The sequence below is a fragment of the Meles meles genome, chromosome 18 (genome assembly GCF_922984935.1).
Source record: "Meles meles chromosome 18, mMelMel3.1 paternal haplotype, whole genome shotgun sequence".
NCBI classification, from domain to species: domain Eukaryota; kingdom Metazoa; phylum Chordata; class Mammalia; order Carnivora; family Mustelidae; genus Meles; species Meles meles.
In genome coordinates this window covers 20,777,831-20,803,770 of record NC_060083.1, presented here as the reverse complement: position 1 = coordinate 20,803,770, position 25,940 = coordinate 20,777,831, and the positions used below count along the sequence as shown (strand labels likewise).

At 55.1% G+C, this 25,940-nt stretch overlaps 1 protein-coding gene across 1 annotated transcript in view; it reads left to right on the top strand.

Moving 5' to 3' along the window:
• The first annotated feature begins 2,221 nt into the window (after positions 1-2,221).
• Positions 2,222-25,940, top strand: part of RAB11FIP4 (RAB11 family interacting protein 4) — a 110,512-nt gene continuing 86,793 nt past the window's right edge. Inside the window, exon 1 of the mRNA XM_045984946.1 lies at positions 2,222-2,383. Within this exon, the coding sequence (XP_045840902.1) occupies positions 2,225-2,383 (159 nt within the window). The 5' untranslated portion in view covers positions 2,222-2,224. The remainder of the gene's footprint in view (positions 2,384-25,940) is intronic.

The window sequence follows — 25,940 nt, the reverse complement described above, 5'->3', positions numbered from 1 at the left end:
ATCGGGGGGCGAAGAGAGCAGAACTTGGCCTCCAGCCCAGCTGTGTGGGACCCCCCACTATGGTGACACACTAACACACGCCAGGGGGCTTAAAACAACAGAAATGTATTCTGTGACTGTTCCCGTGACCAAAAGTCTGAAAATAAAGGGCCGCATTCGCTCTGAAGGCTCTAGGGAAGATTCTTTGCCTTCCCTCTTCAGCTTCTGGTGGCCGCCATATTTTCAGCTTACGACGGCATCACTGATCTCTGCTCCGTGTTATCACGTTGCCTTCTCTCCTGTTTGTGTCACATCTCCCTCCGCCTCTTTTTTTTTTTTTTTAAGATTTTAAAAATTTATTCACTTGAGAGAGAGAAAGAGCACACAACCTGAGCCAAAACCAAGAGTCACATGCCCAAGCAACTGAGCCGTCCAGGTGCCCGGGCCTCTTATAGGATAGGTGTGACTGCAGCTGGATAACCCAGGATAATCTCCCCCATCTCCAGATCTTTAACTTAATCTTGTCTGCAAAGACTCTTTTTCCGGTAGGAGACCCATTTACAGGTCCTGGGGATGAGGACGTGACTACCCGCAGAGGGTATTTTCCAGCCTACCACACCATAATTGCCCATTCCTTCCTTAGTTTATTCCTATGCAGACCTTAATTGTGTGTGTCGGCATGGTGTTGGGCATGGTGCTAGGAGCTGGGAGCTAGAAAATGGAGAAAAGACACAGTCCCCGCCCTCAGGGACCTTTCATAGCCATTCCCAAGTGCTCTCTTGATAAGTAACGAGAGCAGGAGAAACAAGGATAGTCACAATAGCTAGCACCTACTACCTGGGGACTGACATTTACGTAGATTAACCCACTAGACCCTCCCCACAGCCTTATTCCCATCTGTAGGGTGGCTCCTTGGTCTGTATCTGTACAGCATGCTCCTGGAGCAGAGGGGTGAGGTAGTCAAGGTGAGGGAAGGTGGTCAGGGAAGGCTTCCTGCAGGAGGTGCCATGCCACTTCCAGGGAATCTGGAAGGACCGGAGCTGGTCTGAGGACGTGGCTGGGGGAGGAGGTAGGAGTGAGGAGTGCCCCAGGCAGAAGGAGGCAGTAGGGAACGGGGCTGCTCTAGGACAGGGATGAGGAGAGACAGGAGAAGCTGAAGCCTGTTGAGGCTTCTCCCTAGAGAATGGGCTGGAATCCCCATTGCTCCTTTCCCAGATGGGCCTGCTGAGGCAGCTGTTGGAAATCACCTGGGGCGTCAGGTCACCTGGAGAAAGAGGAGGAGAGGAGAGAGGCCCTGGGTCTTCTTGCTCACTGCTCCCCCAAAGGGTCCTCTTGCTGCCCTGGGCAAGGCCCTCCACCTAAGTTTCCAGCTCTGGCGTGCTACTCTCTCTGGTGCCACAGGGGCCTGGCCTACTGAACAATAAGGCAGAGCGGGAAGAGAAGGCAGGCCAGATAATGCAGGGCCCCCAGGTGGGGCTGGGGTCAGCGAGTCCTTCCCCAGCAGCGACCTGACTCCAGAAGCGCTGTTAGGGACAACTGTGTGGTCCAAAGCCTGGAGAAGCAGCACACAGGTTAGGAGGATGGATGGATGCCCCCTGGTCTGGTCTGGGCATCAGTCCTAGCCCTGCCTTCACAAGCTGTGTGGCCTAGGGTAAGTAGTTCAACCTCTCTGGGTTCATCCGCTTCCTCCCGGATGAATGTAACTAACAACTGGATGCTCAAGTAGGAAACACCAAACACCTCCAGAGCGCTCCCGCCCGCTAGGCACCCAGCGGGGGCGCGGGGATGGGCGGGTGGGGGCGCAGAGGGCGGAGAAGAGAGACCGCGGGACCCGGGCCTCACCTCTGCATTCTTCCAGGAGGGCGGGGCCTTCGGGCAGCGGGGAGTTACCGGGCACCGGGCCGCGCGCCCCCCTCCGGTTTTTGGGGACAGAGGGAAACCGAGTCGGCGGGGCAGGGGTGGCCTGCCCCGGGAAAGCGCGGCTCCTTTTGTCTGCAGCCTCCGCGCCGCCGCCGCCGCCCCTCCCCGCCCGCCCGGAGCGCGGGGCTGCGGCGCCGCCGCCGCTGACACGGCTCGGCCGCCGGCGGGCGGAGGCTGCGCGTCGCAGAGGCGCGCGGGCGGGCGGGCGGGCGGCCCGGAGGGCGCGCGGCGGCGGCGGCGGCGGCGGCGATGGCGGCAGCGCGAGGCGGGCTGCGGCGGCCGCGGCGGGCGGCGCGGCGCTCGGGCTAGCCGCGGGGCCGGCCGGATGGCGGGCGGCACGGGCTGGGCGGGCGCCCCCGCGGCTCTGCTGCGCTCCGTGCGCCGCCTGCGCGAGGTGTTCGAGGTGTGCGGCCGCGACCCCGACGGCTTCCTGCGCGTGGAGCGCGTCGCGGCGCTGGGGCTGCGCTTCGGCCAGGGCGAGGAGGTAAGGGCGCCGCGCCGCGTCCCCGGGCCCCGTCAGCGTCCCTGCCCTCTGCCCGCCCGGGAAGGGCCCCGCCGGCGGCAGCCCCTAACCCCGCCCGAGCGGGCGCCCCGTCGCCTTGGCACCCCCCAATCCCCGGCCCCGGTGGGACCCCCGCTCTCCCCCACAGCCCAGGGTGGCCTCCGTGCCCACCTTCCCGCCCCCGCAGTGCGGGTCCCTCTGATGGGTGTGAGAACCCACCCCATGTTTGGGGGGGCAGGAGCTGTCAGAACCCGGCCTCCGGGCCGCCCCGGGTCTGTGGGAACGGAATTCCAGGACGCGGGGTGGGGGCTGGCGCGTGCGCCCCGCTGGGCCTCAGCCAGGGGGTGGAGGGGCCAACTAGGGGCGCTCTGCTGCCTGAGGGCACCCACCCCGCACAGGGAAGGATGACGACCCCTGGTGACCCTCTTCGGGCTAGGATGGGCAGGCCTGGCTGGCAGCTGGTGGTGTTCGCTGCCGCAGGCCCGCTGGAGCCAAGCTTGCAGAGTGTCTCCGTGGTAGGTCGCATCTGTTCTGTCGCAAGAGTTCTGTCGGTTGTTAGCAGGGCAAGAATCAGAGGGTGGGTGTTGGCAGAGGGGGTGGGCAGAGGAATATGAAAAATGCCCCCATCGGCTAGTGTCTTCTTGTGCTGTGGGCACCGGGACTGGTGGCTCTGTCTAGGAGGCAGGGCAGGGCACCCACTCTCCTGTCACTGCCCACTCCCACATGCTCCGGTTTTCTCCTGGAAACAGAAGTCCTGCCTAGTGAGTTTCCAAGACCACTTAAGGCTTCAGGCTCTGCATGGGGAGCATGGGGGCCCAGGGCCTCAGGTGGGCCACTGACTGGTATTCTGTTCCCGGAGCACCTCTGGCCTAGTCCACAGGAGAAGCCAGGATGAGGTTAGATCGGACCCATGCCTCTCTGTCACCCAGTGGAGGGAAGATGAGAGATAATCATCTCTCCATAGCCCCCTTCTATGGCCAGAGTTTGGGAGCAGTAGGTGAAAGACGATGAGGCAGGTATCAAGTTTGAGAACCAGGTACCCTGTCCCAGGAAGTTCAGTGCTGTGGTTCCTGTTGGAGCCCACATTTCCTGCAGCCGTCGTGATCCTTCCCCTTCCCCAAAGGCTAGCCAAGCTCCTCACCCTCACAGCGGCGCCCTCTGAGGCCACCTGAGCCCCCAGCAGGCACCAGCACCTTATCCCCAAGCTGGACCACTACTGTTGTTGGAAACTTCTCCCTCCTGCATTCTGAGAGACAAACCCACTTGTCACAGAGTCATTACACTGTGACATTCAGCACGGGGCCACACATGGGTCTCTCTTCTATGGGGCAGCCTTTAAATATCCGAAAAGAGCTCTCCTGCCCCCTTCACTCCTTCCCATCTTTACTTCTCCGGGTCGAATACCTCCTGTTCCTGAAGCGCCAGCCATTTCCATATGACCCGCGGGGGCCAGATCTGTGGCTTATGGCCTTGGAGCTGCCATCTACTAGTTGTGTGACTCAGTTTTCCTAGTAATAGCACAGAGGGCCTGGGTGAGGAGAACCCCAGGACCGCTCCCATTCCAGCACCTAACACAGCTGCAGGTGGTTCAAGGTGAGGCTGCCTTTTGCATGGTGGACCACACTTCCCATTCATATTGTCTTTCTGGCACCCATAACCCCCAAGGATCTTTCTTAGAAACCTCTGCCACACCAGGATTCCCCTCAATCCTGGAGAAGGGTCACAATTTCCTTCTTTTTATAGCATAACCTTATATTATTACAGAAGCGGTTTATATGCACAGTAGGAAATTAGAAAATATGAGCAAGCAAACATAAAAGTATTGTGTTCCCATCTCCGAGGCAGCTCTGCTGTGACACCCTGGTCACACCCTTCCAGCCCTGCTTCTATGCCTATATGTAGATTTCCCTCATACAATGAGATCATGTTGTGCATACTGTTTTGTAACCTGATTTTTTCCCCAGTAAATGATCAGCACTTTCTGCTTCAGTAAATTTTCATCTCATTTAACATGCAGACCTTATTCACATTTCCCTGTTTGGCCCCAAAATGTCAATTTTCGCTGTTCTGTTTAAACCAGTTTCCTCTCTCTTGAGCTGTGCGATGCCTCAGTTGTTGGGCCCCTTAGGCCTCTCCACTCTACTGCAATTCCTTTTCTATAAAAGGAATTATCTTTTTAATAATCCTGACTTGTTGAAGAGATCAGGCCTCTTGTCTGTGTCAGTGATTTCTTGAATCAAAACCTGTTACTTGGCCCCTATTCCTATTAAATTTCATCTTGTTCATTTCATCCCATTGAATTAGACAATAGAATTTAAATTCCTACCTCTGACACTCTCAAATGCTATGCTGCCTGCTGGTTGGAGAAGCAGGTGCTTTACGTCTGAGTCCACAGGCTGATTGTAAACACAGGGCAGGACCACGGACAGGGCCCAGTAGGGGCCGTACTACACACCCTGTATTGTTGATTGAGGCCCACAGACAAATATTTTGCTGCCCTACTGACTACAAGGGAGGAAAGTCATTTCTCCACAGGTAGGGATCCCTTCAAAATTCTATGTGCTTGGACGGTTTCTATTTCACTTGTTCAAAAATTAGGTGGAGACCCTGATTCCCCAACCCACTGGTGTTCGATGGTGGAAAACTGCTGTTTGTTAGATATGGGGGTTTGGTGAACCTCTCAGAGTTGGTTACCCACATTTTACCAACTACCCCCCAGAACACCAGGGACACCAGAATCCTTTGTACACATCAAAATATACTGGGTTGCGAAGTATAAAAAAAACAACCACCATGAGGCCATTACTAATGTAAGTAAATGGCTGAATGAATGAATAAATAAATACTAGGTGACTTTCCCATACAAAAGAAATCATTTATGTAGATAATTCCCTATCAAGGAGGTAGAACGTAAGTCCCCACCCTGTAAGTGAAGTGTCTGATGTGCAAGTGACCCCCTTCTAAAGAGCACAGTATGGAAAGGGGGGAGGAGTAACTTGCCAGCAGAGAAGCCTGAGAAGCACTACCTCAGCCACACAATCAAGGTCAACATCAACAGTGATAAGTTATGTAGACAGGGTGTATCCCTGATGTGATGTGATGTGATGTGATGTGATGTCATAAGTGGCACTTTACCTCTGCAGTCTTCCTTCCGAAACCCATAACCCCCGTCTAGTCACGAGAAAAATGTCAGACAAACCCCAACTGAGGGATATTCTGCAAAACACCTGATCAGTATTCCTCAAATTTGTCAAGGTCATCAAAACCAAGGAAAGTCTGAGAAACTGTCACAGCCACACAGAGTCTAGGGAGACATAACTAAATGTAACGTAAGTGGGATCCTGGAATAAGGGTAGGATATGAGATAAAAACTAAGGAAGTCTGAATAAAGTACACACTTGAATTAGTAATGGTATTATGTATATAGAAGGTTGGTCTCTGGCATCCCCCTGATTTATTGGCTTAGGAATCATAGTAGAAAAGAGAAGAAAAGAAAATTGGATTAAAACATGAGTACCTGAAATTGAGACACAAAGGTTGACCTTTTAAAGAATGCAAAGATGAGGGGAAACACCACTGTCCAAATCCTGAAAGTCCCTAATATGTGGGAGCAGACAGATTATGACAAGTACGTAGAACTATGGTCTGAAACCATGTTGGCTTCTTTTTTTTTTAAGATTTTACTTATTTATTTGACAGACAGTGATCACAAGTAGGCAGAGAGAGAGAGAGAGAGAGAGAGGAGGAAGCAGGCTCCCTGCTCAGCAGAGAGCCGATGCAGGGCCAGGACCCTGGGATCATGACCTGAGCCGAAGGCAGAGGCTTTAACCCACAAAGCCACCCAGGCGCCCCCATGTTGGCTTCTTATATCTTGCTTTTTTATCTTTCCTAACCTTTCTTGGCCTCTGTTTACTCATCTGTAAAGTGGGGATGATAATAGTCCCCATTCCATTGGATTACGGTGGAACTTGGACCAGTGCCCTTAGGATGTGCTTAGTCCGGGGTCTGTGGATAGGCACATGGTCAGGACTGCTGTTGCTCTTGTTATGATTGTCTTCAAAACACCTGCAGGCACCTTTGTGAGACTGTTCTGGGCCCGGGGTTCTCTGCGATTGAGGTCAAGGTCTGGGACTAGTCTGTGGTGCTCTCAGCACACCCTCCTTGTTTGGCTCGGATTGGCCAGCTCCTCTTGCAAACCATCCAGCACTCTGAGGACAGAGGACCTTGAAAGCAGCCAGAGATGGGCTACACTCCCTGCCATACATTCTTGTCCTTTTTCCAGTTTGAAGACCTTCCTTCTTGCTAGAAAGATTGGAAGCAGAAGTAGTTGAGTGGCATCTCTGCCCTCTGTTAACACAGCACCAGCTCCTCTGAGCCATGGGCTTGTCCTTTCTGCTGGGAATGGCAGGCCAGTGTCCAAAAGGGTGTTGTTCATTGTCTCAGGGGGATAAGTCAGCTTTAGCCAACTAGGACTACTCTAATTTCCCCCTTCTTTGCTGCTGCCCCGGCTATGGCCAGAAGCCACTGGGACACGGGGCTCCTCGTTCATATTGGGCAGGAGATGAAATAAGGGTCCTGACAGGGCTCTCTCGGTCCCCAGGTGCCTCCCACACTCACAACACCACGAGAGAGATGCTGGTGCTGCCTGGATCTCTGAGCTGGCAGAGGGGTCGGAGGGCTGGGGCAGATCAAGACTCCTCGGGAGCCAGCCCTGGGTGGGGTTCAGGGGACCCACCCCAGATTTGTGGGCTGCCAGGGACAGGGGATTCCTGAATTAAAACTGAGTTCTGCCCAGGATAAGGGATTGGCTGCTGGGGAAGAAGCAGCCCTGTCCGCCATATCTGCGGCTGGAGCTTGGGAGGTAGGGAAGGGATAGGAAGAGAGCAGCCAAGTCAGGAAAGGCTCAGCCATTCTGGGTGGACAGTGGGAGATGCCGGGCAGCATGATCAGACGTGTGCCTGAGAACAGAGGCTGGCTCTAGCAGAAGACTGTGACATATGGTCAGAGAGGAAGAGGGTCTGGACTTGGGCAGGAGTGGCAGACAGAGTTGGCAGGGGCCCAGAAGGCCTGCAGAGCCCAACCCCCAGTCAGTCCTGTGGGGAATGATTCAAGGCTTTAATTGGTGAACAGGCCCCCTTTATGTGCCTCGCCCTAATGGGGATGTGCTTCGGATGGCGGAGCTGACAGGTCTAGGTCCTCTGAGCTTCGGAGAAAAGGTGTGGCGTCCGTGGCCCATGAGGGGAGCAGAACAGGAGTGGGCCAGAGAGACCTTCTCTTCTCCTGTGCTTCTGCTCCTGCTGGACGCTCCATAGAGAGTGTGGTCCCTCTGGCACCAGGGGCGAGTGCAAGGGACCGAGCTCTAGGAATGGGGGAAGGGGGACAGGACCTAGCTGGGGTACAGCACCCTCAGGCCTCTGACCTGCCGGCACCACGGTTTGGCTGTGCTGAGAGGAGGGGCATGTGAAGACAGCCCACGGGGCTGGTTCTCGTCAGACATCCTTGAAGTGGCTGCGTCCACGGGGCGCACCTCTGTGGGTTCGAGCTTCCTTCCCCAGATACTGGATTCCAGAGAAGAAGAAAGCTCCAGGCAGTGGAGGACTTGCTTGTGGACAGATGTGGTCAGGTGCCCGACATGGGCTAGAATCGGGCCTCCCAAACAGCAAGCCGTGCCGTCAGCGTAGTTCCAGTGGCTGGAGAGTCTGAGCTCCCTGTGGGTGCTGGGCCCTCACCTTGTGAAGTAGGACTTACCCCTTTCCCATGTGGTTGCTGTGGGGCCCCGAATTACCAGCCTGGGCAGGCAGGATGGCAGTCAGACCTGGCCCCAGCTCTGAGCCCCAGGAATGTTTCCCGGCTCGAGGGAGAGAACCAAAGAGGCAAAGAAGGAGAAAGGAGGGTGGGGTGTAGAAACAGGGCCCCAGGGAGCAGCCCTTCGCCTGTGGTCAAGGGTCCCCACATGCCTCCCCGGGATGGTGGGGTGAGAGGGGGACCCCGGGATCCTGGTGGGTGGGGGGCGGATGGCTGAGAAAGCCCTCCTCCTCCCCTGGCCCAGGGGGAGAGGAGGTCCGCTGCCACCAGCATGGGTCAGCAGCCCGGCCTTGGAGGACAGTGCAGATTCGGGGCTGGTGACCGACCCTGTGCAACTTGGTGCCGGCCAGAGCACCCGCATTCCTGGGTCCATTTCACAGACTTGGCAGGCGAGGTTCCTGCCAGAGCCTGCAGTAAGTGTACAAAGGAAGGGGGCTCCTCTTCCTCCTGCTCCCATGGGCCCTGTGGGCCTGCCCTGCCAGCAGTGAGCTCCACCCCAGGCCCCGAGCAGTCCCACTGGCACAGAACGGGAGGCTGATGGCCAGCCCGGAATGACAGCTAGAGCTGGGCCAGCGGAGCTGAGGAGGGGTGGGGGGAAATGCCTGCTGACCTGGAAACAGAATGAGCGTCACGAGTGCGTTAACCGCTGTCTCCTCATACGCGCGCGCACATGCAGTTTGGGTGAAAGCCTTGAAATTTTTACAGCGTTGTCTTAATGGAAATACCTTTTGGATGTGGAGTTGTCTTAATATATGTTTTCAGGATTTAAAAAAAATTTTTTCTCTCCGTTAACATCTTGCGTGCCTACTATATGCCAAAACTCTTCCAGGCACTGGGAAACCAGGGTGGCCTGGAGCCAGAGAGACGGGCAAGGACGTAAAAATGGCCATCAGATGGTGTGAGGTACAAGGAAGAAACAAAGTACGGAGACAAAACCAAAGGAGGATTTTTTTAAAGATTTATTTGAGAGAGAGAAAGAGCAAGTGAGCGAGAGAGAAAGGGAGCACGGCATGAGGAGAGGCAGAGGGAGAGGGACAAGCAGGCTCCCCACTGAGCAGGGAGTCCGAGGTGGGACTTGATCCCAGGACCCCAGGATCATGACGTGAGCCAAAGGCAACCACTTAACTGACGGAGCCACCCAGGCGCCACCCCAGAGGAAGATTTTTACCCCTAGAATGACTGCGGGAGGTCTCTTCTGTCACCGGGGGACATGGAGGGGGAACATGGCATGACGTGGGGGACCGGCTGCCCCCACAGATGTCTGCAGGTGACTGGCCCAGGTAGAGGCAGGAGCAGACCTGGGGGTTAGAGATGCGGCAGGCAAAAGGAGTGAAGGGAGCCGGGCTGGGCGAGAGATGCTGGAGGCACAGAGCAGGGCCCCAGCAGCAGGAGAGAAGCTGCTGGATTTGGAGACAAGAGGCCGGGGAAGTAGGGTGTGAGAGACGGAGAGAATTTGGAGAATTTGCTGGCTGGGGAAGAGGGAGGCGGGAGGCGGGCTGGGTGAGGAGTCAGGAGAAGTGCCTGGCCTGCCAGCCCAGGGCAGATGAGTCCAAGGAATGCGCCTCAGGCTTGCTCCTGCTGGCCAACCCCTGCCTCCCTCCCTCCCTCCCCTTCACCCCTACCCCTTGTGTCCCACTGCCCACAGCAGAGAAGTTTTCTGAGGGAAGAACCTGCTTCAGGTGTGGTTCAGCACCCCTTTAGAGGACAGACACAGGCTGGGGCCCCAGGGCCTTGGACATCTTATCTTCTCGCCTCAGCATCTTCTGTCTGGGAGGCCGACTGCTCCTCGGCCCGCCGATCCATCTGAGGGCTCCTCCCTGCCTCCTCCCTGCATAGGGTAGGAGCTGACCAGTGCCATAGCTCATTGCTTGAACGTGCTGTTGACATGACTACCAGTCCCCTGCAGTGGACCCCGCCTGGAGCCATTCCCTAATGAGACTCGGGGCTCTATGCTGTTCCCCCACCCCCTCCATCTTCTGATCCTTCCACCCCCAGGGACATACCTTAGGACCACCACCCCAGCACCCCTGGGGTCACTCAAGGAAGATGCCCAGCTTCCTCCAGAAGCAGGCAAATTGATTGCCCATCAGCCTCTGGTGGCCACTGTCCCCGAGAAGATCCCGATCTAAGTCCAGTACACACCTGGGCAGGGTAGACAAGTAAATCAGAGGACTGATTTATACCAAAACAGAAACCAAAAGGGGGGGTTCGGGGCGCATTCAGTGCCCATGTGGCTAGAGCAGCTCCTCCAAGAGTGGGGGCCTCACTGCCGCCCTAGGCAAGCCCGTCTGTCCTGACAAGGCTCTCGCTGAGTCCTCTCTGGCACAGTGAGCTGAGGTTTGTCTGCCGGAACTCCAGTCTTTTGCTCATCCCTCCCTTTCCCCACCCATTGAACCATCCACCTGCGCCTCTGACAGGGCAGCCACGTCAACATGCGGGCTGGGGACCTGCTCCTCCACCCATCCGAACATCTGCCTTGCCAGCGACCCATCCACCAGCCTCATCGACCCATCCGTTTGTCACACGGCCTTCCGTTTGTCCATCCATCTGTTCACCCACCTTTCCACCAGCCTCCCCTGCCTGTCCATTCACCGTCCAACCCGCATTTCCAAGTGTTCGCCATGCCAGGACTGGGGACTGGCATTTTTGGGGAGTGACATGTGGCCGTATGGGGAAAAGGCTCAGCCAGGACGGGGCGGGGGGGTGTGAGGGCTGGGGCCAGCTGGTGACCTTACGGAGTTGTGGATGGGCAGCGACACACCCCCCCCCCCCGCCAACCCACGTTGGAGCAAGCTGGTTTTGATTTCTCACTTCCTGCATTGGGCACTGGGTCTGGAGAGGGCTGAAGCCTTCCTGTAAGACGCAAAAACCTAGGTTACTGCAAAGGTGCTTGTTATGATGGGTGGACCTGTCTCCTTAGCTGTAAAAGGGGAGTCATGTTCTGAGAACTGGAGATAAGGTGGAAAGACCAGCATGGTGCCTCTTGGCATCCTTTCTCCAGTCACCTACTCCATGACCCTTGCTGGCATCCCTCCTGCTCTCCATCCTAGCATGCACCTCTGAGCCCCTTCCTCTGCCTGGTACTTTTCCAGGCATGGGCCTCCCGGCCAGACGTTCTCCTGCAGCCACCAGTGACTTCTCTGTGGTTGGAAGGGAGGGAGAGATGATCGGTGCAGTCTGCCTTCATAGCTCTTGTTCTCTTTCATCCTGGAATACAGCCCTAAGAACTGGAGAGGTGAAGGGAGCTGCCCAGGGTCCCACAGCAAGTGGAGGGGCTGGCACAGGAACCCAGGCCCGTCGGGCTCTCACACGGCCTCCTTAGCACTTCCACGTTCTTCCATGGTCAGGGTCCGGGGAGAATGATCCGACTGGAGTTTCAGAAATTTGACATTGGAGAAACCTCAAATCTAAGGCTTTGTCTGGCTTTCTAAATTGGGGGTGGCCTCGGTTCAGGGGCTGGAGCAGCACCTGGCCGGAGCCATAATTAGAAGCAGGTCTGTAATCTGCAGGGCGGCGGGGGCTGCTGTGTGGAGCCCCGAGAGGGCCCTGCAGGCCAGGCTGCTCTGGCTGTGATGGGAGGGCAGGTGGCAGCCAGAGCTGAGGTTTTAGGGCCGAGAGAGGCTGGCAGATTGCGCATCTCCACTGCTTCACGGGGTTTCCTGCCAGGTGCCCCTCCGCCATCATCTGCAGCCCCCCAGGTGCGTAGGGCAGGGGCCGGGGCCGGGCTCCCAAACAGGACACCCGCCTGTGCCCTGTCCCCATTCTCCAGGCTTCTTCGTCCTCTCGGCCACCAAGGCCCTGTGGCCCCAGCCAGCCTTGACCTCCTTTGCTCCCCGTGCCTCCATGTCCCTCCAGCATCTCCATTCAGGCCAGGCCACTGTCACATTCGGTGAGGACGCAGACTTCGGGCACTGGTCTACCTTCCAGCTGCGTGAATCAAAGTTACCCAACCTCCCGCGGGCTCAGCCTCACCCACAAGGCAGGGATGTTATTAGCGAGCTCTTAACCCCATGACACAGAGTAGATGTCAGAAGTATTCATTCATGTCACTGTTCCCACTAAGCCAGTTTTCTGGGTGGGCTGTCCATTTTCATTCTTTCAGGGATCATTTTGGGTACCTGCTCTAGGCCGGTTGCGGGCTAGAGGGCTTACCGGTGATTAGGATAGGGTTCCTTCCCTGAGGGACTCCCCCCGGGGTGTGGGTGTCAGGGGGGCATTCTCTGAGGGAAGTCAGGGCTCCCCTTACCACCCCAGGCAGCGCTGGAGGCTCGTCCCACAGGGCTTGCCTTTGAAGACAGGAGACTCACTCTGCCTGGAGACAGGAAAGCGTCCCAGGGGTGACGGTGGGGTGAGTCCAGATGGGAAGGATGGCTGTGCCAGGAGAGACCCCTGCCGGGTGGGACGGATGGCGGGCGGGAGAGGGACCGAGCTGCCAGGCAGTGGGGGCCGGACGGGGAGGGAGGTGGGGGAGGAAATATTGAAGAGGGGGGCACAGAGGGAGAAGGTAGCTCTGCTGTGTTTCAGACAAACCTGTCTGTGGTAGCCTGAGCTGAGGGAAAGGCGGCCAACGTGGAGGCTACTGCTCCGTGCAGGCGCGGGAAGGAAGGGGCGAGGAGATGGAGAGAAGGGGAGGGTCCGAGGGTGGCTCCCCTGGACTTCACAGTGCTGTGCTCGATGAACAGGAGAGAGAGCGCCATCTCACGTGTGTCCTGTGCCCCCCTCTTAGGTGGCTGGGGGATGGGGTCTGAGCGCAGCTCGAGGATGTTCGCACACCTGCACAGCTCACATGGCCTGTGAGGCCTGCCCTCACCCTCAGGGTTCCCTCCTAGGACAGCTGCTGTTTATCTCAAAAACAAAAAAGCTCCAAATATTGTCATCAACATATAACAACTTCATAAGACAAGAAGGGTCACCAGCACCAAATTGTATTTTTTTTTACCTTACTGTTCACGTTGTGCCCTTGGCAGTGACCCAGATGTGGCTGTGACCCATGCGTAGGAGCTGTTCGGCCCCTTTCCCCCTAATGCTATTTCCTGGGCCCGAGTCCCCGAGGGAACAATGTCACCCGTCTGCTTAAGCCTGGCCCTAGGGTTGGTCCACCCACCAGCCACTCTCAGTGTTTCCACAGACTTTCATCCACTCTGCATAGCTCACTGAGCCTGGCCCCCCTGGAGAGGCACCTGGGCTGGCCGGCCATCCCCTGGCCCCCAAGCTGGTAGGGGGAGGGTGGAGCCCAAAGGGAGCTTTGCTGGCAGGTGACGCCCCAAGAGAGTGGATGGTGGGGGGGGTGCCAGAGAGAAGAGTCCTAAGGCCTCCCCCTAGGCTTGGCACCTGCACCCTACTGAGCTGGCCTCCCTCAGTAACACCAACTGTCCCCAGGGTCCTGGCCTGTCTGGACTCCGTTCCTAGCCTGGTGCCTGGCTGCCAGCCAGAGGACTGGCCTCTGCCGTGGGCTTCTCGAAACACGACTCTGAGTGGGTAGGGCCAGAAGACATCTGCTGCCCTGTCCCAGACACTAAGTGAGTGGGTGGAGTCAAGAGCCCGTTTGCCCACTTGTCTGGGCAGAGGCATTTGGGCTCATGGTCCCCCTTTCCGGGGCCGTCCAATGGTCTGATCATCAGTTTCTCCCTGTCTGCCCCCTTCCCTGCCCTCCCTGCCTCGGATATGATTTGCATGAGGGTGCCTATTTCTCCATATCAACAACAACACTGAGTATTGTTTTAAATCCATTTGCACCGGTTTAACGGGTATGTAATATGTAATAGCATTTCAAACTCGTATATGTGTTCATTTTTGATTGCTAAGGAGAGTTTGCTGTTTGTCCATGTTGCTTTTGGTTCTTGGTCTTTCCTTCTGCATGAACTGTTGTGTCCATCTCAATGACAGTTTGATGTTGTTTAATCAAGAGGAACTTTTGTTTGATCTTTACTTTTTTTTAAGATTTTATTTATTTGACAGAGAGAGATCACAAGTAGGCAGAGAGACAGGCGGGGGCGAGGGGAAGCAGGCTCCCCGCTGAGCAGAGAGCCCAATGCGGGGCTCGATCCCAGGACCCTGAGATCTTGACTCGAGCTGAAGGCAGAGGCTTAACTCACCGAGCCACCCAGGTGCCCCGATCTTTATATTTTTAAATTGGTTCTTTACATTTTTTCAGAACTGTTTGTCATTTTTTTTTCTTACCGTTGCTTTCCTTTTGTAATTTATTGACCACATTTTATTACTTGATAATTTCCCTACATTTGAATATTTCTTTTTTCAATTATATCCTATCTGCTTTATTTCTAATGATATTTGTCATTTTCTTAGTAGTGTAGGGGCCAAGGGCAGGCTGCCCCAGGATGGGCCACTTTGGCATGAAGATTATTTAGGGTTAAAAGACAATCAAAGCCCAGCAGATTCAGGAAAAGCTCTTTACCTCCCCCTGATTGCCTAAAAAGAATTTGGATAGAGAATCTTCTCTCCCTATCACCACAGTTAACTACATTATGATACAAACTGGGTATGGTAGATAGGGAGGAAACTGACAAGGCCTTTTTGATCAAAGTCCTCATAGTCTCATTGTTTCTGAGTGGCCCAAACATTTGTTTACCGAACATTTACTCTTTTTCATCTTCTTACGAGATTCATTCCTTCCCTCTGAAGCCCCAGACCCTTACCCCCCTTTCCTCTGTTCAGGATGACTATACACCTCATTTTGCCTGACTGTGTTTGGAATTTCCATGTCTGTGTGGGTTCCCCATAAGTACAAAATGAAATTTGATTTTCTCCTGTTAATCTGTCTCATGTCAATTTGATTTTTAGTCTGGCCAGAAGGATCTTGAAGGGCAGAGGAAATTCTTCCTTCCCCCCCAGTGTTAGGAACTTACTTCCCATCGCTAGCAAGAATAAATAAGCTGCCTTCTTTCCAAACCTCCCAATTTGTACAAATATTTAAGCCACTTGGGATTTTTATTTATTTATTTATTTATTTATTTATTTATTAAGATTTTATTTATTTATTTGACAGACAGAGATCACAAGTAGGCAGAGAGGCAGGCAGAGAGAGAGGAGGAAGCAGGCTCCCTGCCGAGCAGAGAGCCCGATGTGGGACTCAATCCCAGGACCCTGAGATCATGACCTGAGCCAAAGGCAGAGGCTTAACCCACTGAGCCACCCAGGCGCCCAAGATTTTATTTATTTGAGAGAGCATGAGCAGGGGGAGGGGCAGAGGGAGAAGCAACTCCCCGCTGAGCAGGGAGCCCGGTGTGGGGCTCGTTCCCAGGACCCTGAGATCATGACCTGAGCCGAAGCAGATATGTAACAGACTGAGCCACTCAGACGCCCCCCCACCCAACTTGGAATTTTTATGAAGTTCATCCAACATTCAGTTCTATTAATATTTTAAATTTATTTCTAAACTAGAACTGAATTCGATTAGTTTATCCTTTCCTGGTTTTTCTTCTTCTCACCTTTTATGTTCAAAAGGAAAAGTTAAAGAATCTGATGAGCCCCCAGATAGACCCTTCCTAGATTCAGCAACTGGTCACATTTTGCCACATAGGCTTTTCCGTTGATTCTGTCAGTGATTATCTGTTTATCTGTAACTTATCTTCAGTGCTACTTTGTTTCACAGAAGCATTTTAAATAAGGGCTGACGTCTTGACGGTTCCCCCAGAAACACTCGAGTGTCTGAACAAGGACGGTCTCCTCCCTAAGCAAGCATCATGGTCCTGCCTAAGATCTTTTATCAGTTCAACAGCATCATCTAAGACTCAGTCTGCATTCAGATCTCCTCATTTGTTCTGAAACTGTCACTGCTTTCTCTTTTGATCCAGGATCCAATCAGGGATCACATTTACATCTGCTTTGTCATGTACCTCTTTCATCTCCTTGAAATTAGAGCTATCTCTGATTTGGGGGGCGGGGCTTTCATAGCTTCCCCATATTCTTTCAAGTCCACGCCAGTTGTCCTACAGGCTCTCCCATAACGATTATTTCCCTGCATTTTTGTCAAGGGGAGGTGACAGCGTGGACTTCTCAGAGCATCACATAAGACACATGAAACCAGCTTGTCCCCTTATTGAGCTTAATCACTTGGTTAAGGCCCTACCCGCCCGATCCCTTCAATATAATGTACCTTTCCCCCTTTATAATTAACGAGTAATCTGGGGGACGGTGCTTGGAGACAGTGTAAATATTTGGTTCCCTGACAGCTTTTCACACAGTGGCCTTAGCATCCTGCATAAATTACATTGCTAGTTACAAAATGGTGATTTTTTCCGATTCTGTCGTTTCTTCTAGACATGGAATATCATTCAGTAAAGATCTTTTCTGAGTACCACTGCGGACTCATGGATTCTTTTCTTTCCAGTGCATTATAATCCACTACCACCATTCTTATTTTTGATGCTCAGAGAGATCTTTGTTTTGTTTTTTAATGCAACATAAAATTTGGATCAGCAGTTGGCATAAAGTATTTTTTTGGCATAAAATATTTTAAAATCGAGACATCAGTCATTGTTACGTTTAAAAAATGCTCTCTGATGTTCTTCACTATTTATGGATTTTTTTAAGTGTATGACACATTTTCAAGGTCTTTATCTGGTATTGCTTTAAATTTACTACATTGGCCATCTTTACGATATATTTAACTCTCCCAATGGGAGGAAAATATTAACATTAAAGATAAATGCCTTACAATTAGGCTAAATTAATGTTTAATATTGAATGTGTCTTGTTCCTACTGAGGATGAAATACTTTTTCCCCATTGATTTTTTTTTTCCAGCTGCATGTCACTCGCACATAGAATGCAACTGATTTTTGTAAATTTATCTCCTAACTCACCACTGGTATATACTCATTTATTACTCCTAATAATTTTCTGGTTGATTTCTTTGGATTTTCTAGGTAAGCAATCGTGTCATCTTCAGAAAGCAATTATTTCAGTATGTCTTCTTTTCCTGTATTTATGACTCCAATTACTTGTGCTTCTTAGAGGGGAGTCACAAGCATTTCTAGAAACCGGTTGGGCCGGGGGTGGGCAGGCGATGTTGCTCTAACTCAGGAGGGCTTCGGAGTGAGGCATGCTGGGCTGGTGACCACGTGGCCCAGCCGCAAGTTAAGAAAAACAGGCCACTGTTGCTGCGGAAGGCGATCTAACTTAGGGGGAAGGGGCTGGCAGGAGGTCAGGCATCTTGGCGTGGATCGGTGGGGGACTCCAGTCTTCAGAGGCAGGCAAGCTGGAGGAGAAGCAGCACAGCCCGGGGCTGGAAGGTTGAAGCTAACCGGCTGTCCGCAGAGCAGAGCGGGCCAGGGGTGGCCGGGAGTCCCGGCTGGGGCTGAGCTTGTTCCCTGCGTCCTCGCTCTGGTCTAGGACCAGTTGGTGGAGCCGGTGAGTATAAGGGTTGGTAGGGCTGGCAGAGGCAAGGAAGGGCCCACTATCTTTTTCTTACTGCTCTTTTAAATGGGCTGACTGTCCATCACTGCCATTAAGTAGGATGTTAGTACTTGGGTTTTAGGTGTATAATCCTTAGCCTATTAATAAAGACTACCCTCTCCCTGTCCTATTTTCCTTTCTCTGTTAAATGCATTCGTGATGTTTGCTCTTTTTCCAGTTGATGGAAGGAGGACCTGATGGGCCAGGCCTGATCAGGAGCCCATCCCCAGAGGCTGGCCCCAAGCTCCCTGGAGTGGGAGGGTGTGGTTCCCCAAAGGAAAGGCAAGGCATGCCTGCAGGGTGAGGGGCAAGCGACCCTGGGCAGTGAGAGATGACAGACCGCAGGGCAACCCAGGCTCCTAGCGCACCCGTGCTCTCCATCCCCGGCCTGCTCGGCAGGAGCAGGACAGGCGTTTGGTTCTGTGTTTCCCGGGGGGAAACAGACCATAAGGACAGCAGCTGGGTTCATGCACTGCTCTGCCCCCAGCACCCAGCCTGGCACATAGCAAGGGCGTAGCAAGTGTTACTTCAACATCTGAGTGAGTGAATAAATATTAGTGCAAAGGGACCAGCCCAGACCCCAGGTACTAGCTCCTACTGAGCTCCGCCCTGAAGTCTTCCCTTGGTAAGCAAATCCCTCTCTGCCTCCGGGGGCTGCCTGATGAAGGTTTGGGGGCCAAGGGCTTTGTGGTCAAGGACTCAGGCTCTGGGGGCTGGATGAGTCAGAGGTCAAGTCCCAGTGACTTGCTGACTCTGTGACCTGGGCCAAGTCTCTGTACATCTTTGAGCCCCACCTGTGAAATGGGGACGTGATAATGCCGATCTCCTTGACAGTGGGCTGAGAGAATGAGGCAAAGCCCACAGCACGGTAGGCAGTGCTGCACGCTAAGGCGTTTGTGTGGGGGAGTTGTTTTTCTGAATCCTCTGTGGCTGTAGGGACATTTACAAGAGGATGTAGGGCACTGGTTATAGCCTGCCACCTGGGCGGCTGCTGCCCCACCCCCCTGTGTGTGGTGGGGGCACCGGCTTGTCAATGACCATGACAATGGAGAAACATGTGAGCACAGCTCTTGGATGGGCACTGTGCTGGCCACGGCCACCAGGGATATAAGAGGGAACTGAAAAGGCGGTACTGCCCAGCAGGAGGGAACACAGGCTCTTGGAGCTTGAATTCTGGCTCCCTCCCTTCCCAGCAAGTCCTTACTCTCTGTGCCTCAGTGGCCCCAACTATAAAATGGGGCCAGTAATAGAGACTCCTTTATCAGTTTGTGACGCATAGATGGCTTACTGCACGTACGCCTGGCTCACACTAACTGCTCATGTCTCTGTCCCCTTGTCACATTATCTCGCTGTCAACATTGCTACTGGGTGTTATTCAACGAGCTCTCAGTCCAGCCAGGGAGCCAGCCAGGACCCATCACAGCCCTGGAGAGGTTGGGACCACCGTGATCAGAGTCTGCCCTGGCTTTGCTGTCACTCGCACTTCCGCTGCTGCTGGACTCTTACCCCCATGGCTCCCCAAGCCCCTCCTACCAGCCTCAGAGGGCATATGCCAGACTCAAAGCTGAAAGCCTGCAGGCCTGCTCTCCCTGGCTGTGTGACGCTACCGCCCATTCAATCAGGATTTCCCTCCCAGGTGTCGTTATCAGACACTCCAGGGAGGCCTTTGAAAATGCAGGTGCCAGATGCTGGCCACCAGACTCAGCCCACCTGGGCTGGGAGTGTCCCCCATGCTTCTGCACGTGCAGGCTCCAGATCAGAATGCCGGCATCCCCTCCCTGTCCCCGTGCTCCGGAGCCTTTTCCTGGTCTACTAAAGGAGCCAGGAACTCTCCCTTCAAGGGCACCAGTGAAGGCTAGAAAGGTGCCTCAGGGGCTCCCAGAATGGTGGTAGGACCCCTTGGAAACCGGCTCTCCTCCTTCCAGCCCAGGGCTCCAATCCACTTAGTCTAGGGAAGAGGCATACATTATCATTTCTTTTTTAGATGTTATTTATTTGAGAGAGAGAGAGCAAGCATGTGTGAGCAGGGGGAGGGGCAGAGGGAATCTTCCAAGCCGACTCCCCACTGAGCCAGAGCCCCACGCAGGGCTCGATCCTACAACCCATGAGATCATGACCTGAGCCGAAACCAGGAGTCAGACGCTTACCCGACCAAGCCGCCCAGGCACCCCGAGAGGTATATGTAATGAGCAAGGGGGCAAATCACGGGTGAGCCCTCCTGTCTCTGCTTTATTCTGCTCTGCTGCCCAGAAAAGAAATGTACCCCAGCAAAGAGCTCCGTCAAAACAATGGCTTCAACCTGCTGGCCCCAAGGAACTTTCCTGGTGCTCTGCATGGGGCCAGCTCCTGGGAATGTAGGGCCTCCCCAGAGGAGAAGGGATGGGTGCAGCAGTGAGGATGTGGGGTCCAGAAAGCCTAGACGTGGGCAGCCTCTCGTGCCCATGATGCCCTCAGCGCCCAGGCTCGGGGGCCCAGCACTTCTCCTTCCAAGCTGGGAAAAGCTGCTTGGTTCCCGCAGACATTCCACCAAGTTGCCCCCCTGCCAGGTGAGTGCAAGCAGCAGTGGGAGCTGAACCCCAAGGACCCCCTGGCCATGGGGATCAGGGCAAGTGGACTGAGGTCTCCTCCTTCTCTGGTGGTGACCGCACATGTCACCTGCCCTCCTCTCTCCCAGACTCCATTTTGCTGGGGAAACAGCCCATTGAACATCCTGTGCAAAAAACAAGAAGCTGCCCATGGCAGCGCCCAGAGCAGGGTTCCCACCCTGAGTGAGGAATCTGGCCCTGCAAAGACCAGGGTAGGAGGTCAAGCAAGTTTGGAAAGGCGCCTACATTGCCCTCACCTTAGTCCAACAGAGGCTCTAGTTAAAAATTTAGACCTGGGGCCAGCGTGTCCCCAACTTCCTGACCTCAGAACTCCCTTCTCATGGGACACCTTGGTGCTAAGAAGTACCTTCCTGTGACCTTGGACAAAGTCTCAGCCTCTCGAGGGTCCGTTTGCTTCCTTCGCGAGCCTGGGACCCCAGCCCCCATCTTGCCCACCTCACAGGGACAAGGGACGGGAAGAGCTGGGCCACATTAGTCCCTGCTGTCCTCACTGGCACAGCAACCAGACCACTGTTGGTCCTCTTGGGGAGAGATAGGGGGTCATGGGCTCACAGTCTCATAGCTCTGAGGTCACGGAGTCTGGCTATGGACCTGAGCTTGACCCGAGCTGTCTTAACCATCACCTCTGAGATCCTTGTGGGGTTTCTGCAAGGGGACCTCCTGGGAGGCAGGACATCACCCTTCCTCTGCACCCACCACAGGTGTCTGCCTGACCTCTTCTAGCAGCAGGAAGGGGCCCGAGTCACACAGGGGAGTGGGACTGGCAGGATGTCATTGGAGAGGCCTGCTTGGCCTGGCGTGCGCTCAAATCCATCATCTTTGGTCCCCAGAGGAAATGGTATGAGGTGGGTAGGTTGCCAGGCCCATTTCACAGATGGAAACTCTGAGGCTCAGAGAGTGTGGGTTTGCCCATGGTCTCATGGTACATTTACAGTGAGGCTTTCTTCTCTCCCTCATTTAGGAACTCCCCAATGAGGTTTCCAAAGCTACTGCTCCCTCTCATGAGCCACGGTCTGTTGTGTTGACAGCAACAACACAGGAACTTCTAACTGGCACCGCTCTTTTTTGCTTTGTTTCAAGGAGCTAAACCTCCGCTCAGGGGAAGGCCCTGAGATAACTGAGTTAACTCCACTTTCCGCGTAACGGAGGCTGGTGGGAAGGCATTTCTGTTTGAGTTTAGTTGATGTGTCTGGGGGAGGGCAGCCTGGAGCCAAGGCCTGGCGCAGGGGTGGGGTGGTTAGAACCAGGAGTTGGGCAGTTGGGAAGGGCAGTGTGGTGGGATGGGAGGAAGAGGCGGGACCACGGCCTGGGAGGGAGCACTGGTGAGGGGCAGTGTTCCCAACTCCCGTAGGCCCACACTCTCTCCAGTAAGCAAATACTCCCATTTGATGTGAAATAATGGGCCCCACACCGACCAGAGCCCTAGAGGGAGCAGCACCTGTCGGCCTACCCTGAGGATCAGAGATGCCAACCAAGGGCCTGACACGGTGAAGTTCAGAGCCGGCGGTGGATGCAAGACACCCCCTCCCACAAGTGCCTGCTTTGAGCCCCAGGCCTCCCCCAACCCCAAAGCAGGGCCCCCCGACAGATGCCCCTCCTCTTGCCTGCAGGGCCCAGAAACCTCCCCCAGGGGTGGTGACCAGCAGGGCCTCAGCACCCACCCGTGGTAGGGACAGCCCACCCACCCCTGGGCCTACCCTCCATTTCCCTTCCTACCCGGGTACCCCGGCATTGCAAGGGTGTACACAAACCAAACTCCCTCTTCTAAATCTTGGACGGGTCCTTACAGGTTACTTAGGACATCCAGAGAGGGCCGGGGAGCATGCAGGCCTGATGCATCAGAGTCTGCCCATCAGCAAGATGCCCCGGTGTTTCATAGGCTCACTGAGGTGGGAGGTGCTCGGGTCCGGCCCAGGGACCGTCCATCCCACAGAGTAAATGGGGCTGTGTTTTTCCTCCATTTCTTCACAGCACAGCTGCTACCTGGACCTGGCCAGGCAGGCAGGCACTGGGACCCTGGGCTGGCTGGGCGACCCAGAGATGGTGCCCCTGGGGGACGTGGTCACACCTGTTGCCTTCTCGAAGTCCTGGTCACTGAAGCCCTCAGGCCACCAGCTTCTTGTGCTCAGCCAGGTGGCTGCTCCTGTCCCTCGGGGCCAGAGGAGCTCCCTGCAGCGGCCACCACGGGGAGGAGGCAGAGCGGCCCCTGCCATCCATGGAGACAAGCTGATGTCATGAGTTAGAACAAATGGAAGGGAAACTTTCTTGGCAGCCACCAGGCCTGGCCCAGGAGGCACCTGTGTCTGAGGGCCCTAGGGACCTGAAGGGGTGGTCAGGAAGACCCCGGAGTCTCATCCCCATCCAACCCACATCCCCCCATGTCCCTCAGGCTCCTCACCCAGAGCTCATCCCCTGACTCCCTCACCTTGCACTTCCCCTCCTCCTGGGCGCCTGCCCAGGGACGGTCCCCATTGCCCACCCACTCAGCTTCACGTGCCTGTGCCTCACCCCCACCTCAGATCAAGCCCCCTGCCACAGGCCTTTAATCTCTTCCCTGGCCCTGCTTTTCCTGCCCCTCCCCCAAAGGCCCGGGTCCCCACAGCCTCCTCCTCTGGACTGTCTCCCATCTCCCTCTACCATGCACTGTGGGCTCAGACAATTCCCAGACCTCCTTCATTGGGCCCCTCCTAAAACCCCCATCCACCAGAGGGGAAGGTCCACTGGGTCTCCCCCACCTGTTGCTCCCCCACATTTAGTGTCCCTGCCCTCCAGCCATACAGAGCAGCTGGTGGTTCCCAAGCCCTTTAGGCTTCCCCCCAGGACCCAGCCTTGGCTGGGCCTTGGCTGCGTCATTCCTCCCTCTGCGTTTGCTCATGCTCCCCACCCCTGCCCCGTGCCCCCACTGCAGTGTTCAGTCCCATGAGCCTGTAGAGTCCCACATGGCCACCGCCCCTCTAAAGGGCCCCGTGGCAGCCCCCACATCCCCTGGGCTCCCCAGCTCCTCAGGGTTCCCTCCCTCTGTGGGTTTGGGTAGCACCTTCTAGGAGGCTGTATTCTGGTAGAATCTTAACTACTAGATAAGATTCGCATCTTATCTACCCCCACAATCCTGGGAATAATTTTTTTAAAGAATAGCAAGTTTTATTGGTTCCCCACCCCCACTGATTTAAAAGTGATCCAACCCACTCTTTAAATTTACCCAGTTAGAAAATGTAAAAAGCAGAGGTAAAAGGACTAGCGGGGCGGGCACGTGGCGATCGCAGGCTTCCAGGCCCCATTTGCCTACAAAAACGCTCACCTCTCTAGAGTTTGCTCTGGGCTGGGTTCCAGGCTAAGTCCCCATGCCTTTCCCTTTAAATCCTTTCCCTCCATGAGACAGGGGCAATTGATCAGAGAAGGTGAGTACCCTTATCCTAGGTCACACAGCTGGTAAATGGAAGTAGTGCAGAGCGAGCCCAGCTCCGTGCACTCGCAGCGCCCGGGAGGGACATCAGACAGCTCCCTGGGCGTGTGGCCGTATTGACAGTCATCTCCACCCTTTTGTGCACTTCCCTAAGCTATTTCTACTTCACTCAAAAATACAGCAAGACATCTGTCCCCTCCCTATGAGCTTCCTGGGAACCTGCCTGTGTCCCCACAGGGCAGAGTCTGGCCACGGAGCTTAGGAGACGTTTGCTGCAGGAATGGACAGATGGAGAAATGAGTGGAAAGGCCAGCCTACCTCACAGACCACCCAGGCTTCTGTCCCTTTCATTCCCATTCAGACATCACACAAAAGCCCTCTTGGGTGGCCTAAGGGATTCTGGTCAGCAGCGGCGCAGGCTGTGAATGAGGGGCCTGCTGGGTGACACTGGGACATGCTGGGGGTCTCTCATTGAGGAAGCGGTGGCCTGGGTACGGTGTGACTGGCCCTTCCTGATGCGTAGCCACCGCGGCCAGAGATGGCCCGATGGGCACAGCCTCTCTCTGTTGCGCACTGAGCACCTTCTCTCCCAAGGCTACCCTCCCACTACCAGCCTTTCACCTGCAGCCCCTTGAGGAGGCTTTGAGATCAGGCACCAATGCAAAACGGCCTAAATGCATTCTTTCTCCTAACGCGCCAGCCCAAGGTAGGACAGCTCCAAGGCTGTTTCCCACTGGGGCTCAGAGGCATCCTACAGGACCCAGCCTCCTTCCATTCAGCGCCCCCGCGTCAACCCAAGACGGCATCTGCTCTCCGGGAGGGCAAGAAGGGCTGGGAGCACGTCCCGAGGACGGTGGCCCCATCCCCATCCCATCACCTGGAAAACCTCTCCTGGAAGCCCCTTGCAGATGTTTCCTCATGTCTCATTGGCCAGAGCTGTGTAACATGCTTTCGCCTAAGCCAATCACTGGCAAGGGAAATGTCACCTGACTGCTTGGTCGAATCAGGGCTCATGCTCTGGGGTTGCCCCGTCCCCGGGCACCTGCTCCCGCAGGAGGTGGGCATCCAGCGACCTCAGAGTTGCCCCACACAGAAGGAGGAGAGGGCAGGGGCAGCAGGGCGGCGACCTACGGGATCTGCTTTGGTCCTTGTCATTTTTCCTTGACTTTATAAAGAGAGCGAGTAAAAGGCTCCGAGAGGCTGAGTTGTTCACCAAGGCCGCCCTCCAGGGTCCCCATGCCATGTATTTACCAGGTCCTTGGTGAAGCCGGGTTGGATGGCGACACTTGCCTCCCAGCCTCTACTCGCATCTGTTGCTCTGTCTGGTTTTCTTCTCTCCTTCCTCCGATCCCAGGCTCCCCCAGACATCTGTGGGGAAACCTTACAATCATACAGGCTCCAGAGCTGGAAGGGACCTTCAATATGGTCATGTCACGCCTTCGTTTTCCAGTTGTAGGAACTGAGAGGGGAGGGTCTCCCTGGGACCCCTGAGGCAGGTCACTGATGGTGGAGCCGAGACTGGACTGAGCGCCAGGGAAGCACAGCGCCCCTGAGACTCACAAAGGGGCTGGGAGCCCACCCCACTTTATCACCCCAGTCCCTGCTGTCTTCCCTGCCGCCTGCGAGGCTCGTCCTTTCTCTTTATGCACCTTCTGCGCGGAACCTTCAGAGCACCCTACGATTTACCGGGTCCTTTCCTCAGCCACGGCCTCATTTGATTGTCACAACAGTCCTGGGAGCTGGCCCCTGGAGTGCATTATGATGGAGAAACTGAGGCCCGGAGAAGTAGCATGGCTGGGTCAGGGTCACACCGTGAGTGCCACCGAAGTCACATAGCCTTAGATGCTCTGTGGTCACTGTCTTGAAATTGGGAATAATTTTTAAACAGGGGGCCCAGCATTTCCATTTTGCACTGGGCGCCCCAAATGAGGAGGCTGACCCAGAGTCCCCGGCTCCTGACTCTAGAACACGCCCCTTTCTGTGCACCTGTGGCTAGGCTCACAGATGCCATGGGACTGCTCTTCACAGGTCACAGGTGGACCGGGGTGCAGGGACTGCCAGGACCCACTCTGGAACCCCGCCTGAGTCATACTCATCTCCAGCTGGTCCTGCAGAAGCTCCCGCCCGGCTTCCCTCCCCTCTCCTCTCGACAATTATTGGAGAAGACCAGTGGCTGCCATCCCCTCCACCTCAGTGCCCTTTGTCCCTCGGGGCTGGGGGGCAGGGACTCCAGAATACAGGGTTGCATTGTGTGCCCTGACGTCAGGCAGCTGGGCTGCCTGGGAAAGTGGATAAACAAGCAGCTCCGG